The sequence below is a fragment of the Typopeltis vanoorti genome, chromosome 19 (assembly GCF_054136105.1).
Source record: "Typopeltis vanoorti isolate ZY-2024b chromosome 19, IOZ_Tvanoo_1.0, whole genome shotgun sequence".
Classification (NCBI taxonomy): domain Eukaryota; kingdom Metazoa; phylum Arthropoda; class Arachnida; order Uropygi; family Thelyphonidae; genus Typopeltis; species Typopeltis vanoorti.
Genome location: NC_143567.1, coordinates 18704723 through 18722758, shown reverse-complemented (window position 1 = coordinate 18722758; position 18036 = coordinate 18704723). Strand labels below are relative to the sequence as shown.

At 35.9% G+C, this 18036-nt stretch overlaps 1 protein-coding gene across 4 annotated transcripts in view; it reads left to right on the top strand.

The window, feature by feature from the left end:
• The window catches only part of LOC150095888 (protein pangolin, isoforms A/H/I/S-like), a 441413-nt gene extending 430788 nt beyond the window's left edge, over nucleotides 1-10625 (top strand). For all 4 annotated transcript variants that reach the window (XM_090409125.1, XM_090409123.1, XM_090409122.1 and 1 more), the window contains one exon: nucleotides 8207-10625. In XM_090409125.1, coding sequence (XP_090265251.1) covers nucleotides 8207-8627 — 421 coding nt within the window. In that variant the 3' untranslated portion in view covers nucleotides 8628-10625. The remainder of the gene's footprint in view (nucleotides 1-8206) is intronic.
• The last annotated feature ends 7411 nt before the right edge of the window (nucleotides 10626-18036 follow it).

Here is an 18036-nt window from a genome sequence, read left to right as displayed (position 1 = left end):
CATCTTTAAAAGGTCTTGATACACTTGGATTATTATTCTCAATCTGGTCCTCTGGCTTTCTTGGGGATGAGGAAGCAGTGGAGAGGAGTGATCTGTGGAATGTTCCCTATTAGGATAGATTGAATGTGTGTGTGGGTTGTAGAAGTTGGTTGATTGGAGAAAAAGAGGGATATGATATTTAAGTTGTTTAAAGTGTTTTATAGGATACATGTAGGGGAAATGTTTCAGCACTTGGCTAGAGGGACCAGAAGAAGGGGTCATCCTTGGAAGTTGAATAGATATGTGGTTGTAGGGTGTGAAGACTAGATTTTTTGCTTGGAGAGTTGTGAATGAGTGGAATGGATTGCCAGAGTCACTTTTGAGTGCTTTGTGTGTTAAAGGGTTCAAGGAGAGGTATGATAGATTGGGTCTCCTGTGATGAGTCTTTGGACTCCATGGAGGTGCCTATAATGATAATTATATATGGTTTGAATATGGTATTGAGTCTATCACTCTGGATATCTTTTCAGATGTGTCCTGAAGTGAAATAGAAATAGTTTCTCCATGGTCTTAGTGGACTGGTCTCATGCATTTTTAGGTGGGGAAGTTTGGCATTTAGCATTTTATTTCTTTTTGAGAGTTATAGCCATTGCTTATATCTCCCCCTTCCACTCCTAAGAAAATCTTATTTTCTTTTGTGTTGTGAATTAAACTGCAAAACATTATGGGTGAACATCTGACAGTATGAAAGCTCTTCTGCATGACAACAACAAGAGCATTATTTAAACAACTCAGGTTAAATGCTGTTGTTGTCTTATTGTAGCAGTACGGTTTCCTAATAATATTTTTCAAAATACTTGATATGAGAAAATTATTCCATTTATGTTTGATGATATGACATGTAATCCTTCTTTTAGTTTTCAGAGTTTATTTCCAAGTAAAGCCTTACTAATTCTTTAATCCCTTTATTTTTTTGGAAATCACTTCAAATAATATCAAAAAATCATTTGTGGAAATAAAAAGTGTAATAAGAGATCACAAATCCTTATGGAAATCTGCATTTCAAAACCTTTTGATTTGCTGTGTGAGATTTTGCTTCACTTGCAGAAGTGAAATATGAAATATGCAAAATAACATATTATAGTAAAATATTCTTTTGTTATGAAGTTAAAAAAAGTATAAATTATTTTGCTGACCTTGTTGCCCAAGTAGTTAACATATCTGCTCTCCACCTAGCAGGCTACTCTTTTGAATTTCTCTGTGTGCATGGATGTCTGTGATTGTCTTTAGGTGTGAAATCAATTTCTCTGCCTGGTGTGAGACCACCAATCATTTTCTCTGCTTATTTGGAGGCCTGCAAAATAGCTTGGAAAAAAAGTTCCATGTTTAGCCTCTACACTCTACAGCAGGGTTTTTGGATTATGTAAAAAAAAACAAAAAAACTTTAGCCCACCCACAAGTACTATTGTACTATAGATTTACTACTTTTGTGAATGGGAGTCGCATAAAATTTATAAAAGTAATAGTGTGATGTCCTGTTTTTGTACATATTTCTGATTTGCCTTCGTTTGCTATAATGCAAGGAAATAGGATTGGAAACTCTGTCCCTCTGTTCAGCATTTAGCTGTAGGTATAAAATCATTGTGATTTCAATGAATTGATTGATAATTTGAATGCACATGTAAACTTTTCTTTCTAAGGAGTAAAGCATCCCCTCATCCAGCAATGTTTTGTTAAATTTCAGAAAAAAAAAATTCATTTTTGAAATATATGTGCTCACAGTAGTTCAGATAACTATATTGTCCTGAAACTTTAGTATTGTTAAACTTCATCATATTGGGGGAAGGGGCTACTGCTTATAATGATTACCTTTTTTTTTTTTTCTCTTTTTCTCTTTGTACATATAGTACTGATCATGCAGTCTTCTGTATTAATAAAAATTGAAATTTTGCTATATTTGCATATTTCAATAAGTTCAGAAACCAGTGTTGATTTCTATGATGCATAATGTTTTAAAATGCATGTTTGTCTTTATTTGAAATATGATAACATGGCTTTTCTGATTTTCTTTGAAATTGAAAATGAATTCACAAAGTTTTATACAATAATATCCACCTCACCCCAAATAAAATAAAGGCATTCCTTAAATGTTGATGAATTTCTACAAATGCACCAGCCCAAAGAGGTAGGTTCCTGCTTTAATCACAGTTCATGCAATATGTGATATAGTCTGTTCTGAACATGTTAAACTAATAACTTTTTTGTGCATCTTTTAATTAAATTAGCAATCAATAACATCCTCCGTCCCCAACAGCCAGTTTCCAGCAGGAAATAATGATAAAAATTTTTTTATCATTATCTATGATAAAAAAAATTTTAAAAAATTAAAAAAAAAAATCAGCTAACGCCTTTTATTCCCATATAGGGAGTAGGCGAAGCCATTTTAGCCCTAACTTCTTTTTTTTTATCAGTGATAAAATATTAAAAATTTGCATTCTGATTTTTTTAATGTTTTATACAAAATGGAAATTGAGTTACTATATTTACGATTTTTTGGTACTAGCATAATACCCAACTGAAAACATTGAAATTGCTAAGCATTGATGATAAATATTAGCAAGTGAACATTTAACTGAGCTCTGATCATAAGAAATACATTTTAAAATCATTCTTATTTTGGTATTATTTGTAGTAATGCTTGTTTTAGACTGATTGTGTGTGTGTATATTTTTTTGATTAATTGATTAGATTTACTTTCTTCCTCAGAGTCTGTGTAGAATAGAAAGCATGAAATGACATGAAACATTTTTTCATAGATTCCCATGCCCCCCTCAGTGTTTAGAGGATAAAATGCATTCATTAGACTATATGTGACCTTTCAATTGAAAATAAGGATTGTATGATTGTCTGTAAGAATTTCTTGTTGAAAGGCTTATACGCTAGTTAAACATGATAACTAATAATTAAGGAATTGACGGCGTACACTAGAAATATAAATTAAAACAACTTTAATAAATACTTTCCGATATTTCGGCAACGTCACGTTGCCATCTTCATGGGAACTTAAAATAAAGAACAGGTGCACGCAAGTACTACATAACAGCAAATGAGAAACGAAGCGAGGAAACTACTGTTTTCCTAAAGTCCTGATGGTGCCCCCCCTGGTAGGCTATATTGGTAGTTATTGGACTTTGGGCTGAAGTTCTTCTGATATATGTTTCCCAAATTTGGGGCAATCTTATGCACCCAAATTTGTTGAGGTTTGGCATGTTCCTAAGGGCTGAGGCTGATTCCATGAATAGTCTTTCATATTTGAACTTGCTGCAGTGTATTACTGTGACTTTCTTCCACCTTATTCTGTGGCGGGTATCCAGAGCATGGTCTGCAACCCCAGAGTGGCTGTACTGGTGAAATCGGATGTAGTCTTTGTGTTCTGAGATTCTGATATTTGCTGTCCTCCTGCCCGTTTAGCCAAAGTAGGATAATTTACTGCTGCAAGGGACCTGGTATACACCAGGTAGGTCTAGGGGAAGTGGTTGGTCTTTAGTGGAGCAGATAAGGGATGCCAATTTTCTATATGGTCTGTAACAGGCGGTTAAGTCATGTTTTTTTAGGATTTTATTGATTTTTTCTGAGGTGCCTCGGATGTAGGGGATGGTGATGGATTTAGAGTAATCTTTTTTATGAAGGGGGAGGTGGGTGGGTTGTGGATAACTGGTTTAAGTATTTTTTGGATTTTTTTTTGTGGGGGAGGGATAGCCATTGGCTGAGAAAGTGTTAAGGATACGATTTAGTTCAGTGGTTTGAGCTTGATCATTTGAACAGATAAGTTTTGCCCTGTTGTATAGTGTCTTAATAACTCCATATTGTTGTGAGGGATTGTTGGTGAATGTATCTGCCTGTATGGGTGGGTTTTCTATAAACTGAGAAAACCAAGGTTCCATCAGGTTGGCGGGTGACTAGTGTGTCTAGGAAGGGGAGGCTATTGTTTTTCTCTTTTTCCAGGGTGAACTTGATTCTAGGGTGTTGGTTGTTTAAGTGTGTTAAGAAGGAGAGGAGTGTATCCAGGCCATGTGGCCAAATAGCAAACACATGTTCAATGTAGCGAAGCCATATGGTAGATTTTTGTGGGGCTGAGTTTAAGGCTTTCTCTTCAAAAGTCTCCATAAAGAAGTTGGCTAGGGGTGGGGAAAGTGGTGAACCCATGGCTGTCCCCTCTGTTTGTAGAATTTTTCCTGCCAAACGAAATAGCCTGAGTTCATTGTGAACTGAAATAGGGCTGAGATATCGGGAGGAAATTTAGCTTGGATTTACTCTAAGGTTTCTTTGAGGGGAACATTTGTGAATAAGGAGGAGACGTCAAAACTGACCATTATGTCATTATGTTGGAGTGTAAGGTTTTCTATACTGGCTTTGAAGCGGGCTGAGTTTTTTATGTGTGATGGTGTATTGCCAGTATAGTGTGAGAGTGCTTTGGCTAAATACTTAGCTAGTTTGTAAGTTGGGGAATTAATGCCATCCACTATGGGACGTAATGGCACATTTTCTTTGTGTATTTTTGGGAGATGGGGGGGGGGGGGACTAGAGGATGAGCTTTCAAATACGCTTAATCACAAACTTTGGTCAATTCTACATAACATCTCGTGTACTGCGGCAAATAAATAATTCAAACGAATATGGAGTCGACATATCAGCGAGTTTGATAAACTAAAAAATAACTCGACGTCCAAACATAAACTACAAACCAACACTGTAGTTAACCTTTCATCAGTTATCTTGAAGCCTGAAGCACTCAACGCTCTATCATACGTGGTCATAACTTTGCCATTGCTCCTAGGAAATTACCAGCCGAGGAATTCATGATCCAGATTGAACGTGGGATTCGCCATCTTCCAAACCACATCACCAACGATATTAGATTGGATGTAGCCTGTGTTCTCACAAAAACAAAACCACCAAAAACCAACATATCCATTAGTGAATACAAGTCACTACAAGAATTGAAGAAAAACAAAGAAATAGTTATCACCAACGCAGATAAGGGGAACACCACTGTGGTACTCAATCATAATGACTACACAGGTAAGCTTAAGGCTTTACTATTAGATCGAGCTACTTACCTCCCCATTGAATACAATCCCACCAACTCATAAATTAGAAAACTCCATAGGCTCCTTAAGAAGGTTACTTCTTGGCCTGTGGAGATTACTAACAGACTAAAACCATATAACTCTAGACCACCCCATATATATGGGCTCCCAAAAATACACAAAGAAAATCTGCCATTACGTCCCATAGTGGCATTGATTCTTCCACTTACAAACTAGCTAAATATTTAGCCAAAGCGCTCTCACACTATACTGGCAATACACCATCACACATAAAAAAACTCGGTCCACTTCAAAGCCAGTATAGAAAACCTTACATTCCAACATAATGACATAATGGTCAGTTTTGACGTCTCCTCCTTATTCACAAATGTCCCCCTCAAGAAACCTTAGAGCTAATCCAAGCTAAATTTCCTCCTGATATCTCAGCCCTATTTCAGTTCACAATAAACTCAGGCTATTTCGTTTGGCAGGAAAAATTCTACAAACAGATAGAGGGGACAGCCATGGGTTCACCACTTTCCCCACCCTTGGCCATCTTCTTTATGGAGACTTTTGAATAGAAAGCCTTAAACTCAGCCCCACAAAAACCTACCATATGGCTTCGCTACGTTGATGATGTGCTTGCTATTTGGACACATGTCCTGGATACTCTCTTTAACACACTTAAACAACCAAAACTCTAGAAACAAGTTCACCCTGGAAAAAGAGAAAAACAATAGCCTCCCCTTCCTAGACACGCTAGTCACCCGCCAACCTGATGGAACCTTGGTTTTATCAGTTTATAGAAAACCCAACCATACAGGCAGATACATTCACCAACAATCCCTCACAACAATATAGAGTTATTAAGACACTGTACAACAGGGCAAAACTTATCTGTTCAAATGACCAAGCCCTAACCACTGAACTAAATCACATCCTTAACACTTTCTCAGCCAATGGCTACCCCCCCCTCCCAAAAAAAAATAAAAATAAAAATCCAAAAAATACTTAAACCAGTTATCCACAACCCACCCACCTCCCCCTTCATAAAAAAGATTACTCTAAATCCATCACCATCCCCTACATCCGAGGCACCTCAAAAAATATCAACAAAATCCTAAAAAAACATGACTTAACCGCCTGTTACAGACCATATAGAAAATTGGCATCCCTTATCTGCTCCACTAAAGACCAACCACTTCCTCTAGACCTACCTGGTGTATACCAGGTCCCTTGCAGCTGTAAATTGTCCTACTTTGGCCAAACAGGCAGGGTAGCAAATATCAGAATCTCAGAACACAAGGACTACATCCGATTTCACCAGTACAGCCACTCCGGGCTTGCAGACCATGCTTTGGATACCCGCCACAGAATCAGGTGGAAGAAAGCCACAATAATACACCGCAGCAAGTGCAAATATGAAAGACTATTCATGGAATCAGCCTCAGCCCTTAGGAACATGCCAAACCTCAACAAATTTGGGTGCATAAGACTGCCCCAAATTTGGGAAACATATATCAGAAGAACTTCAGCCCAAAGGCCAATAACTACTAATATAGCCTGCCAGGGGGCACCATCAGGTCTTTAGGAAAACGGTAGCTTCCTTGCTTCATTTCTCATTTGCTGTTATGTAGTACTTGCATGCACCTGTTCTTTATTTTAAGTTCCCATGAAGATGGCAACGTGATGTTGCCGAAATATCGGAAAGTATTTATTAAAGTTGTTTTAATTTATATTTCTAGTGTATGCTGTCAATTCCTTAATTATTAGTTATCATGGCTGTAAGAAGTGATTTTATTTTAGAGATTATTATAGAAGTGAAAATAAAAACTGAAAATAAATGAAGTTATTGAAAAATGCATACATACATGTACAGGATTCAAAACTTATTGTGTGTGTGTGGGCGGAACATATGAACATAAAGGATAAGTGAAGTTAGTAAGAAGGATCAACGAATGAATAAAAATTGATATGAAAGAATGAGAATGTGAAGTGGAAAGTGACTGACCAAATTGCATGCAGATAAAAAAAAAAAAAAGTGATATACAAGAGCAAGAATGATGATGACCTAGTATGATGTGAAAAATGATAAAAGTGTGCTTTCAGGGGTGTGAAGATTCAGGACGTGACTGAGGCTTGCAAGAAAGCAAGAGCAGCGAATGGGTAGAGAATGTATTATGAGGGCTGAATGATGGGATATATTAGAGGATGAGTTGTAATAAATCGCTGAACAGTGACTGCTCTTCTAAGCATGATAACCAGGTCCGTACCTAAGTCATCTACAGACAATTTGGTATCCATCTACACATCACACCTGAATGATGCAATGCTTGGAAGCAATGGCCACGTAGTTTCAATGGCTGCCTTAATTCTTCTGTTCTAGTCTCGTTATCGGAGCAATCATACCTTAACAGTACGAGAACAACCTCCAGCTAACTGTCTTTCAACATTCAAGGTACAAACAATATCGTTACAGTAGCTGGACAGGATTCTGACATAGTTGTTCAGTCATAATTCCACAGATGGCAGCTTCGCATGGAAATAACGTATTGCATTATGGCACAGGAATGTGTGCACAATTGCAACAACTCTAAGTTCAGATCCATCAGTTTCTTGACCTAAACATAAGTTACACTAAAGCCTATCTTTACTTACCTTATTCTTTCTTAATATATGTAGTACATGCACCAGATTAACTGTTTACATACTACACTAGATATGGATCTGATCACAACTAGTTCATCAATAGGATCAATATCTAAATCAATGTCCAGTCAATCAGCTAGTTGTCCATGATTGAGCGTGGACATGACTGAAGCATTTTAAATTTGCAGAAGAAATGGCATTCATCATATGGGGCATGTGGAAAGATTTATGCCTGTGGAATTTCTTGTTTGAATGGCTTTATTAATTGGACAGTGTCAGCACTGAAGATAAAGACGTGTGAATTTAGAGGTGAGTGATTAAAAAAAGTGACAATTATATATGAATTTGTGTCGGTTATAAAATTAAGTGCTCTGATAGGAATATTACTTATTTTACATTGTTGATCAAGAATGAATACACAATTTATAAATTGCTTAAACCAAGAAATAACAAAAAGAATAACAAAGGATTTATTTTTATATTTTTAGGAGAAAGAAGAAGTGCATTCGTTATCTTGATGGAGAACACACAGGTGAAACTGATGACATTGGATGTGTTAGTAGTGTTGAAACTCCTACCCCCGACTCAAAAAGTGGTATTGATAGTGACAATGACCCATCACATATCTCTTCAGAGCTTAATTTATCAAATTCTCACAGTTCAAGTGAAACAGACATAAAACCCAAAATACTAGACAGTGGAATCCCTTTACATGTTGAAGGTAGTCCTGTAACTCATTATCAGCCTCTAAGAGTGCATCCCATAACACAGTCTCATTGTAATAATAGTGTGCTTCATAGTGAACACTGTGACAGCAATTCTCCAAATATTGTGATTCCTCATCTTCCTACACCTCCATCTACAGATTCTTCTACACCAGCCGCACCACCTTTGTTAACTGTGTCATAATTTTGTGATTTGATGAAATAAGATCATACTGATGTAGATATTGACTAGTTGACATTTTTGTTGTTTAAAAACAAAGCTGAAATAGTTATATATATACACACACAGTTCTATGCCAGTAAGTAGTACTGGTATATCTGCAAAAGAACAAAAGTACTATTTGCTAATGTGTTTATGGGTGTAAAGAAATCAGCTCTGCTAGAAAATAATTTGGAGCATCCAAAGTAAAGGAAATGTACTTAAATGCAATATGCATATTCGATAACAAAATAATTGTTTATTCAGTGCATATATGTACAGCAAAGATTACCGCTATGTACAGTTGTAAAAAATGTTGATTTTTGTTTATTTGTGTTTTTTGTGTTTGCACATAAATGATATGTCTCACACAGAACAGAATTATATATATATATATAATCCCCCCCCCCCCCCCAAATATTACTTCTACACACAAGAGGCCACAAGATCTACAGCAAATAAATGCCATGTGTGGGCTAAATTGGAAGATACTTCATGATGAGTATGTCGATTTTTTTGACCAAAAGTGAATGTAACAAAGATAACTAACACTGGGTTTATAGTTTGATTGAAAAAAGTAAATTAATATTATTCCTTTTAGCAGACGGATTGTGAAATCATTAAAATTTTAAAGGTACAAGGGATTTTTTAATTCATTATCAGCCTCTTGGGAAGTTAACTTCATTTTAATTAATTAGTAGATTGTGGGACAAGAGCATGCCTTATATTGAAGGCAACTTCAGTGACCGAAACATCAAGGAGGCTACAATGGTAATCTGCTCACAAACCAAGGAATGCTTTTATGTGACATTTGGAAGTCACTTATTAGGTCTTTCAACACATGGACTTTAATTTTTCTGCTTACTGTCGTGCTCACCTGCTGAACAGTGACTGTCCTGTGCCAGCTTGCACATGTTTCTGTTTTCACTTTTATTTTTGTGTAACAGTTCCTACATACTCAGTTCTTAGTTATGTAATGATTCATATTTACTGCTTATTGTATATTTGTTTCTTCCTAATCCAGACGAAGCCACTAGCACATGTGACAAAACTAGTAGGTTTAATTAAATAACTATTATGACCTATAAATCCAGTGTTAGGTTATTTTTGGAATACACTTCTTTTTGTTTTTTTTTTTAGTCTCATTGCTGGTTGTTTTTAAACTGATTTATCAACTAATAATTTGGTATGACAAGAGCCTCAAACAAATAACAAAAAGAAGGAAGAAAAAATACGAAGTATAAATGTGCAATTTCTGTCATATCAGTTATTAGGTATCATGGTTGTAAATTCATTTATTAGTTATTTTTGTTATTATACTTTTTTTGACAGAACTTACTGTTGTTACAGCAATCATGTTTTTAGATTATTGTTTATGTGTAGATGTTAACTTAAAATATTTTATAAATTTATAAATATAAAATTGCATAATCGTTCAGCTTGTGAGTGTTTTTTTTTTCTTTTTCTTCCCCCTTAAATGCAGCTCAGTTGTAGTTCAAAAATATTTGAGTTTAAATTGATGCTGGAGAAATTTACATGAAGGGAGGAAAATTCTAAAACAGTTTACTTTTTTTAATGTTTACATTTTCATTGTGATTATATTATGCTGCATACATTTCAGATTTTTTTTACTTAGTCAAGTTATTGTTCCTGAAAGAAATTGATCTTGTTTTCATTTCTGAATGCTTTACATAACAACACTTACAAGAATGGTTACAATTTTATGGTATTTTTTAAAAATTTCTGGAAATAAACACTGTTGAATTTCATTTACTTAGTAAAAAAAAATAAGAAATGAACATTTTTTTGATTCAGCATAAATGAAGCATGGTATTGAATTGCACACTGACATATTCTTGTCCTGCTGGAATAAATTGCAATGGCAATGAAATAGTTGTTTTCAAATATTGCTTGCCACTGTTTACATAGTGAACACTGTTTATCTTGCGTGATAAAAAAAATAAAATTTAATTTCTGTTTGTATTCCGTTTTGGACACCTTATTTCACAAAGTGTTCAGAGCACTGATTTTATTTGGCCTTGAAATACTGTGATAAGATACTGCTCCTCAATCTTGTAAGTATGATTAATAATGTGAAAAAGTATTGCAGCTAATGGGAAAAGTTTGCTTTCTGGGTAGTAATAATAATTATCACATGATATCTCCAGGGAGTTCAAAGACTCATCGAAGGAGGGCATCTACTCTACAACTCTCTCTCTCTCTCCACCAACTACCATGAACCTCAACTACACCAACGCCATCTACCACTAGTATTTTCACAGATAATCACAAACATCCCGGCCCATGACAGGAGTTGAACCCACAAAGGCATTAGACATGGAATTCTAATCAGTAAACTGCAGCACATTGGGATGGATATAGGGTTGGTGAGATGGATAGAAGGGTGGTTGATGGAGAGATATCAGAGAGTAGTTTATTCAGGAGTAGTCCAAAAGAAGGCCTGTGACTAGTGTGCCACAGGGTTCTGTTCTTGAACTGCTACTGTTTAATTTGTTCATTAACAATGTCAAAATTTTGCAGGATGATCTGGATAGATTGGCAGACTGAGCAAAGGAGAATGGATGTCAGTTTAATGTGGCACAGTGTAAGGTTATGCATTTTGGAGTATAAAGATTATCCCAATTACTCCAGGAAATTGACAAAGCCAGAGACTTGGGAGTGTTACGTGAATAGGGAGCTAATGTTTAGGGGATACATAGCAAACGTGCTAAAATAGCTCATCAGATCACTTGGTTACTGAAGAATACTTTAATAAGCAGAGATGAGCAGGTTATTGTCTTATCAATCTCTTCATCTAGTGTTGATACGATCCCATCTTGACTACTGCATGCAGATCTGGGCACCAGGGTTTTGGTGATGAGTAGGATGGAGGATCCAGGGGCAAGTGACCAAGATAGTAGCAGGTTTATGGAATGAACATTACGAGAATAAGTTGAAGATTTGTGGCTTATAGAAACTGGTTGATAGGCAGAAATGAGGTGATATGATTGAGACATACAAATTACAGAGGGATTTTACAAGATTAATTCAGAGTAAATTTTTCAGAACAGGTGGGAGAACTAGTGGCCATCCATGAAAACTGAGTAAGGGTGTAGTTAGCAAGGGTGTTAGAACTAGGTTTTTTGCTTGGAGAGTAGTGAATGAGTGGAATAGGTTGCCAGAGTCTGTTGTGGGTGCCATGACTATGAATTGTTCAAAGCAAAGTATGATAGATACTACGTAAATGTTGGATAGTTCTTGACATGATGTTTAGAGCTTCCCTCGATGAGTCTAAGGACTTGGAGTTGCCCATAATAATAATTTATAATGAGTGCTATGATAAAGAATCCTGCCAGTGTGCCATGGTGTGACACTATTTTTGTTGGCATAAAACAATAGTGCTGCAGAAATTCACCATGTTTTTTTCAATGTAAGGTTTACAGGTGTAATGTAATGAGTGGCTGTAGAGTTAGGCAGTGGTTTGTTTAAAGAATGTTCACAATGAAAAGTGCAATGGGTGGTCAATTGTGACAGATAATTTGATGGAAACATTGAACACAAAAATTCATGAGAATTGCTATTTCACAATTATGGAACTTTATTTTGAATTTCCAGAAGTTTCACACTCAGTCATTTATAAAATTATGACAGACAAGCTGGAGTTTAAGAAATCTTGTTCCATATGGGTTCCAAAAATACTTACTGATGTGCATAAACAGTGGAATCAGCTCAAAAATTTTATGAAATGTTAAGAGTTAAGAATGAAAGAGGATGAACTTATTTCTTGTATCATGACGAAATGTGGATTTTGTACACAAATATTGAGTCAAAACAACAACAATGCAGTGGCGTCATTCATCTCTGAAAGCAAAAAAATTTTAATAGGTCAAGAAAATGATGGTCATCTTTTGAAACTGAAAAGGGATCTTGTTTGTTGATTTTCTTCAGGTAGGAACCACAATTAATTTTTGTGTTCACTATTTCTACCAAATCATGTCACGTCATTTGACCAGCCACTATACTTTTCATCGAGAACATTGTTGTGCTGTTATTTAAACAAGCACCACCATTGCCTAATCCTACTGTCACTCATTACGTTAGACCCATAAACCTTACACAGTCCTCTGAATTTCTGCAGCACTATTGTTTTCTGCCAACAAAACCTATATCACATCAAACCTTGTAACTAGCAGGCTTTTTTATCACAGCATTCATTATAAATTATTGGTAGAAGACAACAAACGATAATGGAACAAAAGTAAAATAGTCAACAGCTAGCTAATGATTCACTCTATGCTACCATGCACGATCCTGCTCCCATATCTTGTTTGGCAATAAATTCTGAACAGACCTTACTTTCTAGATGCGTCTTGTAATAACAGTATAAATCTAAATCATTTGACCTTAAAAGAGCTCCAACCATGCAGAAAACTCATCTGTTGCACAAATAGCATCTGTGCTTTCTAGTGTCCTTACAAAAACTGTTGGGTACAACTTCTGTCCATTTGTGTTACCACCTCTTTCTCACCCAGATGGCACTAGTATAACAATACCTAAAGAAAAAACTAACTTCTTAGCATCATTCTTCTTTTCCATTTCCTGTAGGCAAACCCCTCCAACCATACCAGAAATAATGAACTAAATCCTCCTGTGTTTGTTTTGCCAGGAAGACAGAAGAATCTTGAATAGCCAAAATAGGCTTCTGGTACTGATGCCCCCCCCCCTTTTCTCTTTTATCATCTTTGTGTCCTTCACATCAGTGTTCTCTAAAGTAATAGAGATCATGAGCTATTCTTGGATGTGTATCTATGCAAGATACACCTTGTATCTTATGGCTTCACTCACTACACATACCATGGAAAAGTTTGGAAAAATCTTACTGTTGTTGGTTGAGTGGTCAATGTATGTGCTTTTCAACCAGGGGTGAATTCTTCATGCTTGTTATGCTTGCTGCACAAGCTCATTACTTCAGAAAGAAGTAATATTTATTTGTTAATAAATGCATGCATTTATAAGCATTCCATTTAGGCTTTTATTTTTGTAGACAGAAGACGTCTTAAGCTTGCGTGGCAATAATTGAGCTTTGCGTTGTGTATCGAAGGCCGATGCTTGCTTGTCTAGTCAAAGCTACCTTGACTTGCTCGGTTGTGGGAGCTTCCAGGTTCCTCGCTGCAGCACTGTAATTTCATGCGCGCACATAGCCATTTCTGCTCCCCTCACGTCGTCTCACTCTGTTGCTTAAACACTGGCCATACACAGTCAAAGTAGATCTAGCCAGTGAGCTTCAGCCAGCCTTTACAAGTGTGCATGCTGCTTGGGAAAATTAAGTTACAACCAACTTTTTATGACTATATTAATCACCAATTCATAAAGAAGAACCATAGGTTAGAATTTGTATTCAAGTAGCTAAATTGAAAAAGATAGAATATCATTTGTAAAATAAATGTTGTATTTGTATGATTAAATGTACATAAATTTCTAAATATATAGTTTTAAATGGTCAGTAATTCATTATTCCGCTAATCAGACTTCAATCATGAAATTCATGCTTGCTCTTGTTATCATTCACTCCTTGAATGATAACAAGAGCAAGCATGAATTTCAAGACCAGCATTAGCCCCTGTTTTCAATTAATATACTTGCAGGTTCAAATCTCACTACAGGCATGGAGGTGAGAGATGAATTTCATTGCCCAGTGTGATGGACAATTTCATTGTCCATCACCCAATTCATTCGGAGATCTGAAGTGGCTTGCAAAAGTTCGATGTTTGGCATGTAAAAATAAATGAAAAAAATCAATATATATATATATAATTAATAAACAAAATGGGGAAAAAATCCTTAGCTCACCTATGGTACGAATGTACTATAGGTTTATAGAATCCTTTAGTGGGTGGGAGCTACATAAAAATATAATGTAATTAATAAATTAATAATTAATTATGCTACAATCCAAAACTTTTATAGTTTGCTATATTCAGCATGAAACTCTTTGATTCCTATCTTTGAGTTTCTTATTCGGCTTTGAAATAATGTGGGATTTAATATCCCCTTAATTTAAATAATGTTATATCGCCGAAGTGAAGCCTATTGGCTCTTTATTTAAGTAATTTATGCATGCACCTTTTTTTTGATAACTCGTATAGCAAAGTATATATAATATAAGTTCTCTTCGCTGTTGTAATAGATATGGTATGAAAGTCAGCAATAAAAAGACAAAGACAATGAAAATAGGCAGAATCATTGAAAATGTCAACTGTGTTGTGAATGGAGAACCTGTGGAACAAGTAAAACATTTCAGCTACTTAGGCACAATTTTTACTGAAGATGGTAAACTAAATATAGAAATAGACAACAGAATCAGCAAAGCTGGTATCGTGGGAAGTCAATTGAATAAATTCATATGGAATAAGAAAGAAATTAGTCGGAACACTAAATTAGCTGTATACAAGATAGTGTTCAAACCAGTTTTAACTTATGGATCTGAGAGCTGGGTCAGAAGTAAAACACTTGACCAAAGACTAGAGACCGCAGATATGAGAGTCCTGAGAAAGATTAGAGGCGTGAACAGATGGCATCAATGGCAATATCATATTAAAAATGAGGATATTAGGAAAGAACTTGACATTGTCAGCATCCAAGAATGCGTTAGCAGAGCTAATCTCAGATGGTATGGTCACTTAAATAGAATGGGAGAGGAAAGATTAGCAAAACAAGTGTTCTCTGCCAGGTTGGCAGGAAAACGACCCAGAGGAAGACCAAGATATAGGTGGATTGATACGGTACAAAGTGCCTTAGACGATAGAAATATAAGATCTGATAATGTTGGAGTCTTGACAAGTAACAGACTGATTTGGAGGAAAATTGTAGATAGGAAGTTAGTAATGATGTAATTTTTTCATGTAGTACTGTCATATCCTGTACACCCCTTGAGGGTACATGGCAGGAATTTGATGATGATGATGATGATGATGTTCTCTTCGCTATAACCTTAGTATTATCTAGGTCTACCTACTCACTGATGAGACCTCAATAAAGGTCGAAACCGGTCTGGGTAGTGACCTTCCACCATAATGTATAACATCATACACTCCTAGGAGATGTGTTTTACATTATGGGAAATACTAAGAATAGTGATCAGAACTTTGCCCACCTTTTCTACAAGTTGCCCTAGTGTTGAACTGTGTGGCTTAGCTTACACTACAATCTGCCGAAACTGTTATGGTTTGCTATATTCGGCATGAAACTCTTTGATTCCTATCTTTGAGTTTCTTATTCGGCTTTGAAATAATGTGGGATTTAATATCCCATTAATTTAAATAATTAATAATAATTAAAAAGAACCATGTCTGAAATATGAGGAGGGGGATGGAAATTCTGATTAACACCTAGAAAAAAATTATATTAAAGCACAAAGAACATACTAGTAGCAGAGTTATGAAGGTAACTTATGTTCTTGTATCCTCTTATGTTTGTTATACAGTTGCTTTAATATCTTTGTTCTAGGTGTTTATCACAATTTTCCAGGCCCTCCACTCATATATACTTGCTATATATTTCTTTCATTATTTATTATTAATTTTTTTAAAAGACATACTAGGTCATCCAGAGTAGTTACAAACACCCTTGCTTATTGTGGGACTTAAACCCTTGACCTGTTGGTTGGAGAGCAGGCATGCTTTCCACTCTGCCACCCAGGCTGGCATTTATCTATATTTCCCCCATCTCTGCTAAACCAACTCATTAGGTGCAACATCAGTTTATACTTGAATTATAAATGGATGTGAGATATTGCTTTCATTCAAGCTACATAACAATAGTGATAAATTTGCTTCTTTTTTCCTTATATATTAGACTCAACAACCTGTTTTGACTGACTTGGTTTCCTTGTACACCTAATATTAATAATGTGGTAAGGCAAGTAATTCTTTCTGATGTTTTAATTACTGAATATATTTACCAGATGTACTTATGAAAACTTTATTTCTTGCAGAATTTTCAGCCAGGCCTCATAGTCATCATCAGCTCAGATTACATTACAGAGATGTCATAATATGTAATGTCGAATAGAATATTAACATGATCGTTAGTCTGGACAGAATTAAACAAATAAGATAGGTAAACATATATTAAAAATAAATAAATGAAAATAGCAGTCAGGTGTATCAGATTACTTCCCAAAATCTGGAGAATTGGAACCAGTCATGTCTGTTTAAAATTTATATGTTAAGCTTAATCTGTCTTTGTCTAGATTTTAAGTAAGAAACAGCTTTAATGGAGTACTTTTGTTTTCCATTGAATTCTGTGACTAGAAGAGATTGTATGCTGAGCAAGACCTGACTTGTCAGACTCTTAGTATACTCAATGCAATACAGTAGAATGTTGTCATCATCAAATTCCCGACATGCACCCTCAAGGGGTGTACAGTATATGATAGTACTACATGATAAATTTACATAATTACTAACTTCCTATCTACAATTTTCCTCCAAATCAGTCTGTTACTTGTCAAGACTCCAGCATTACCAGATCTTATATTTCTATCATCTAAGGTACTTTGTACTGTATCAATCCACCTATATCTTGATCTTCCTCTGGGTCGTTTTGCTGCCAACCTGGCAGAGAACACTTGTTTTGCTAATCTTTCTTCACTGCCCATTCTGTCTAAGTGACCATACCACCTGAGATTAGCTCTGCTAACGCATTCCTGGATGCTGACAATGTCAAGTTCTTTCCTAATATCCTCATTTTTAATATGATATTGACATTGATGCCATCTGTTCATGCCTATAATCTTTCTCAGGACTCTCAAATCTGCAGTCTCTAGTCTTTGGTCAAGTGTTTTATTTCTGACCCAGCTCTCAGATCCATAAGTTAAAACTGGTTTGAACACTGTCTTCTATACATCTAATTTAGTGTTCCAATTAATTTCTCTCTTATTCCATATGAATTTATTCAATTGACTGCCTACCATACCAGCTTTGATTTTGTTGTCTATTTCCATATTTAATTTACCATCTTCAGTAAAAAGGGGTGCTTAAAGGTCAAAGCTGTATAACTGAGAGGAGACCTCCACATAGCCTTTAAAGGAATGCGGAGAACCGACCAGGGCTTCTGACCTAATGTCCAATCCTCACCTTCTCGTGGTGCACCCTGTTGGGTATCTACTTTGATACTGAACGAACGAGGATGGGCTGGCAATTTGGAATTTAGCCGACCTAATTGTATTCTTATTGGTTAAACCAAAATAAAAAATGATGGTACAACATGACAAAATTTCATGCCGGCTGGGGCGTCGCCCGGTTAAACAAGGCCCCCGTTGTTTTCGCCAGGGAACCAGGGCGAACAGCGAAAAGTCAGCTACTGGAACAAATCTGAAAACAAACCCCAACTC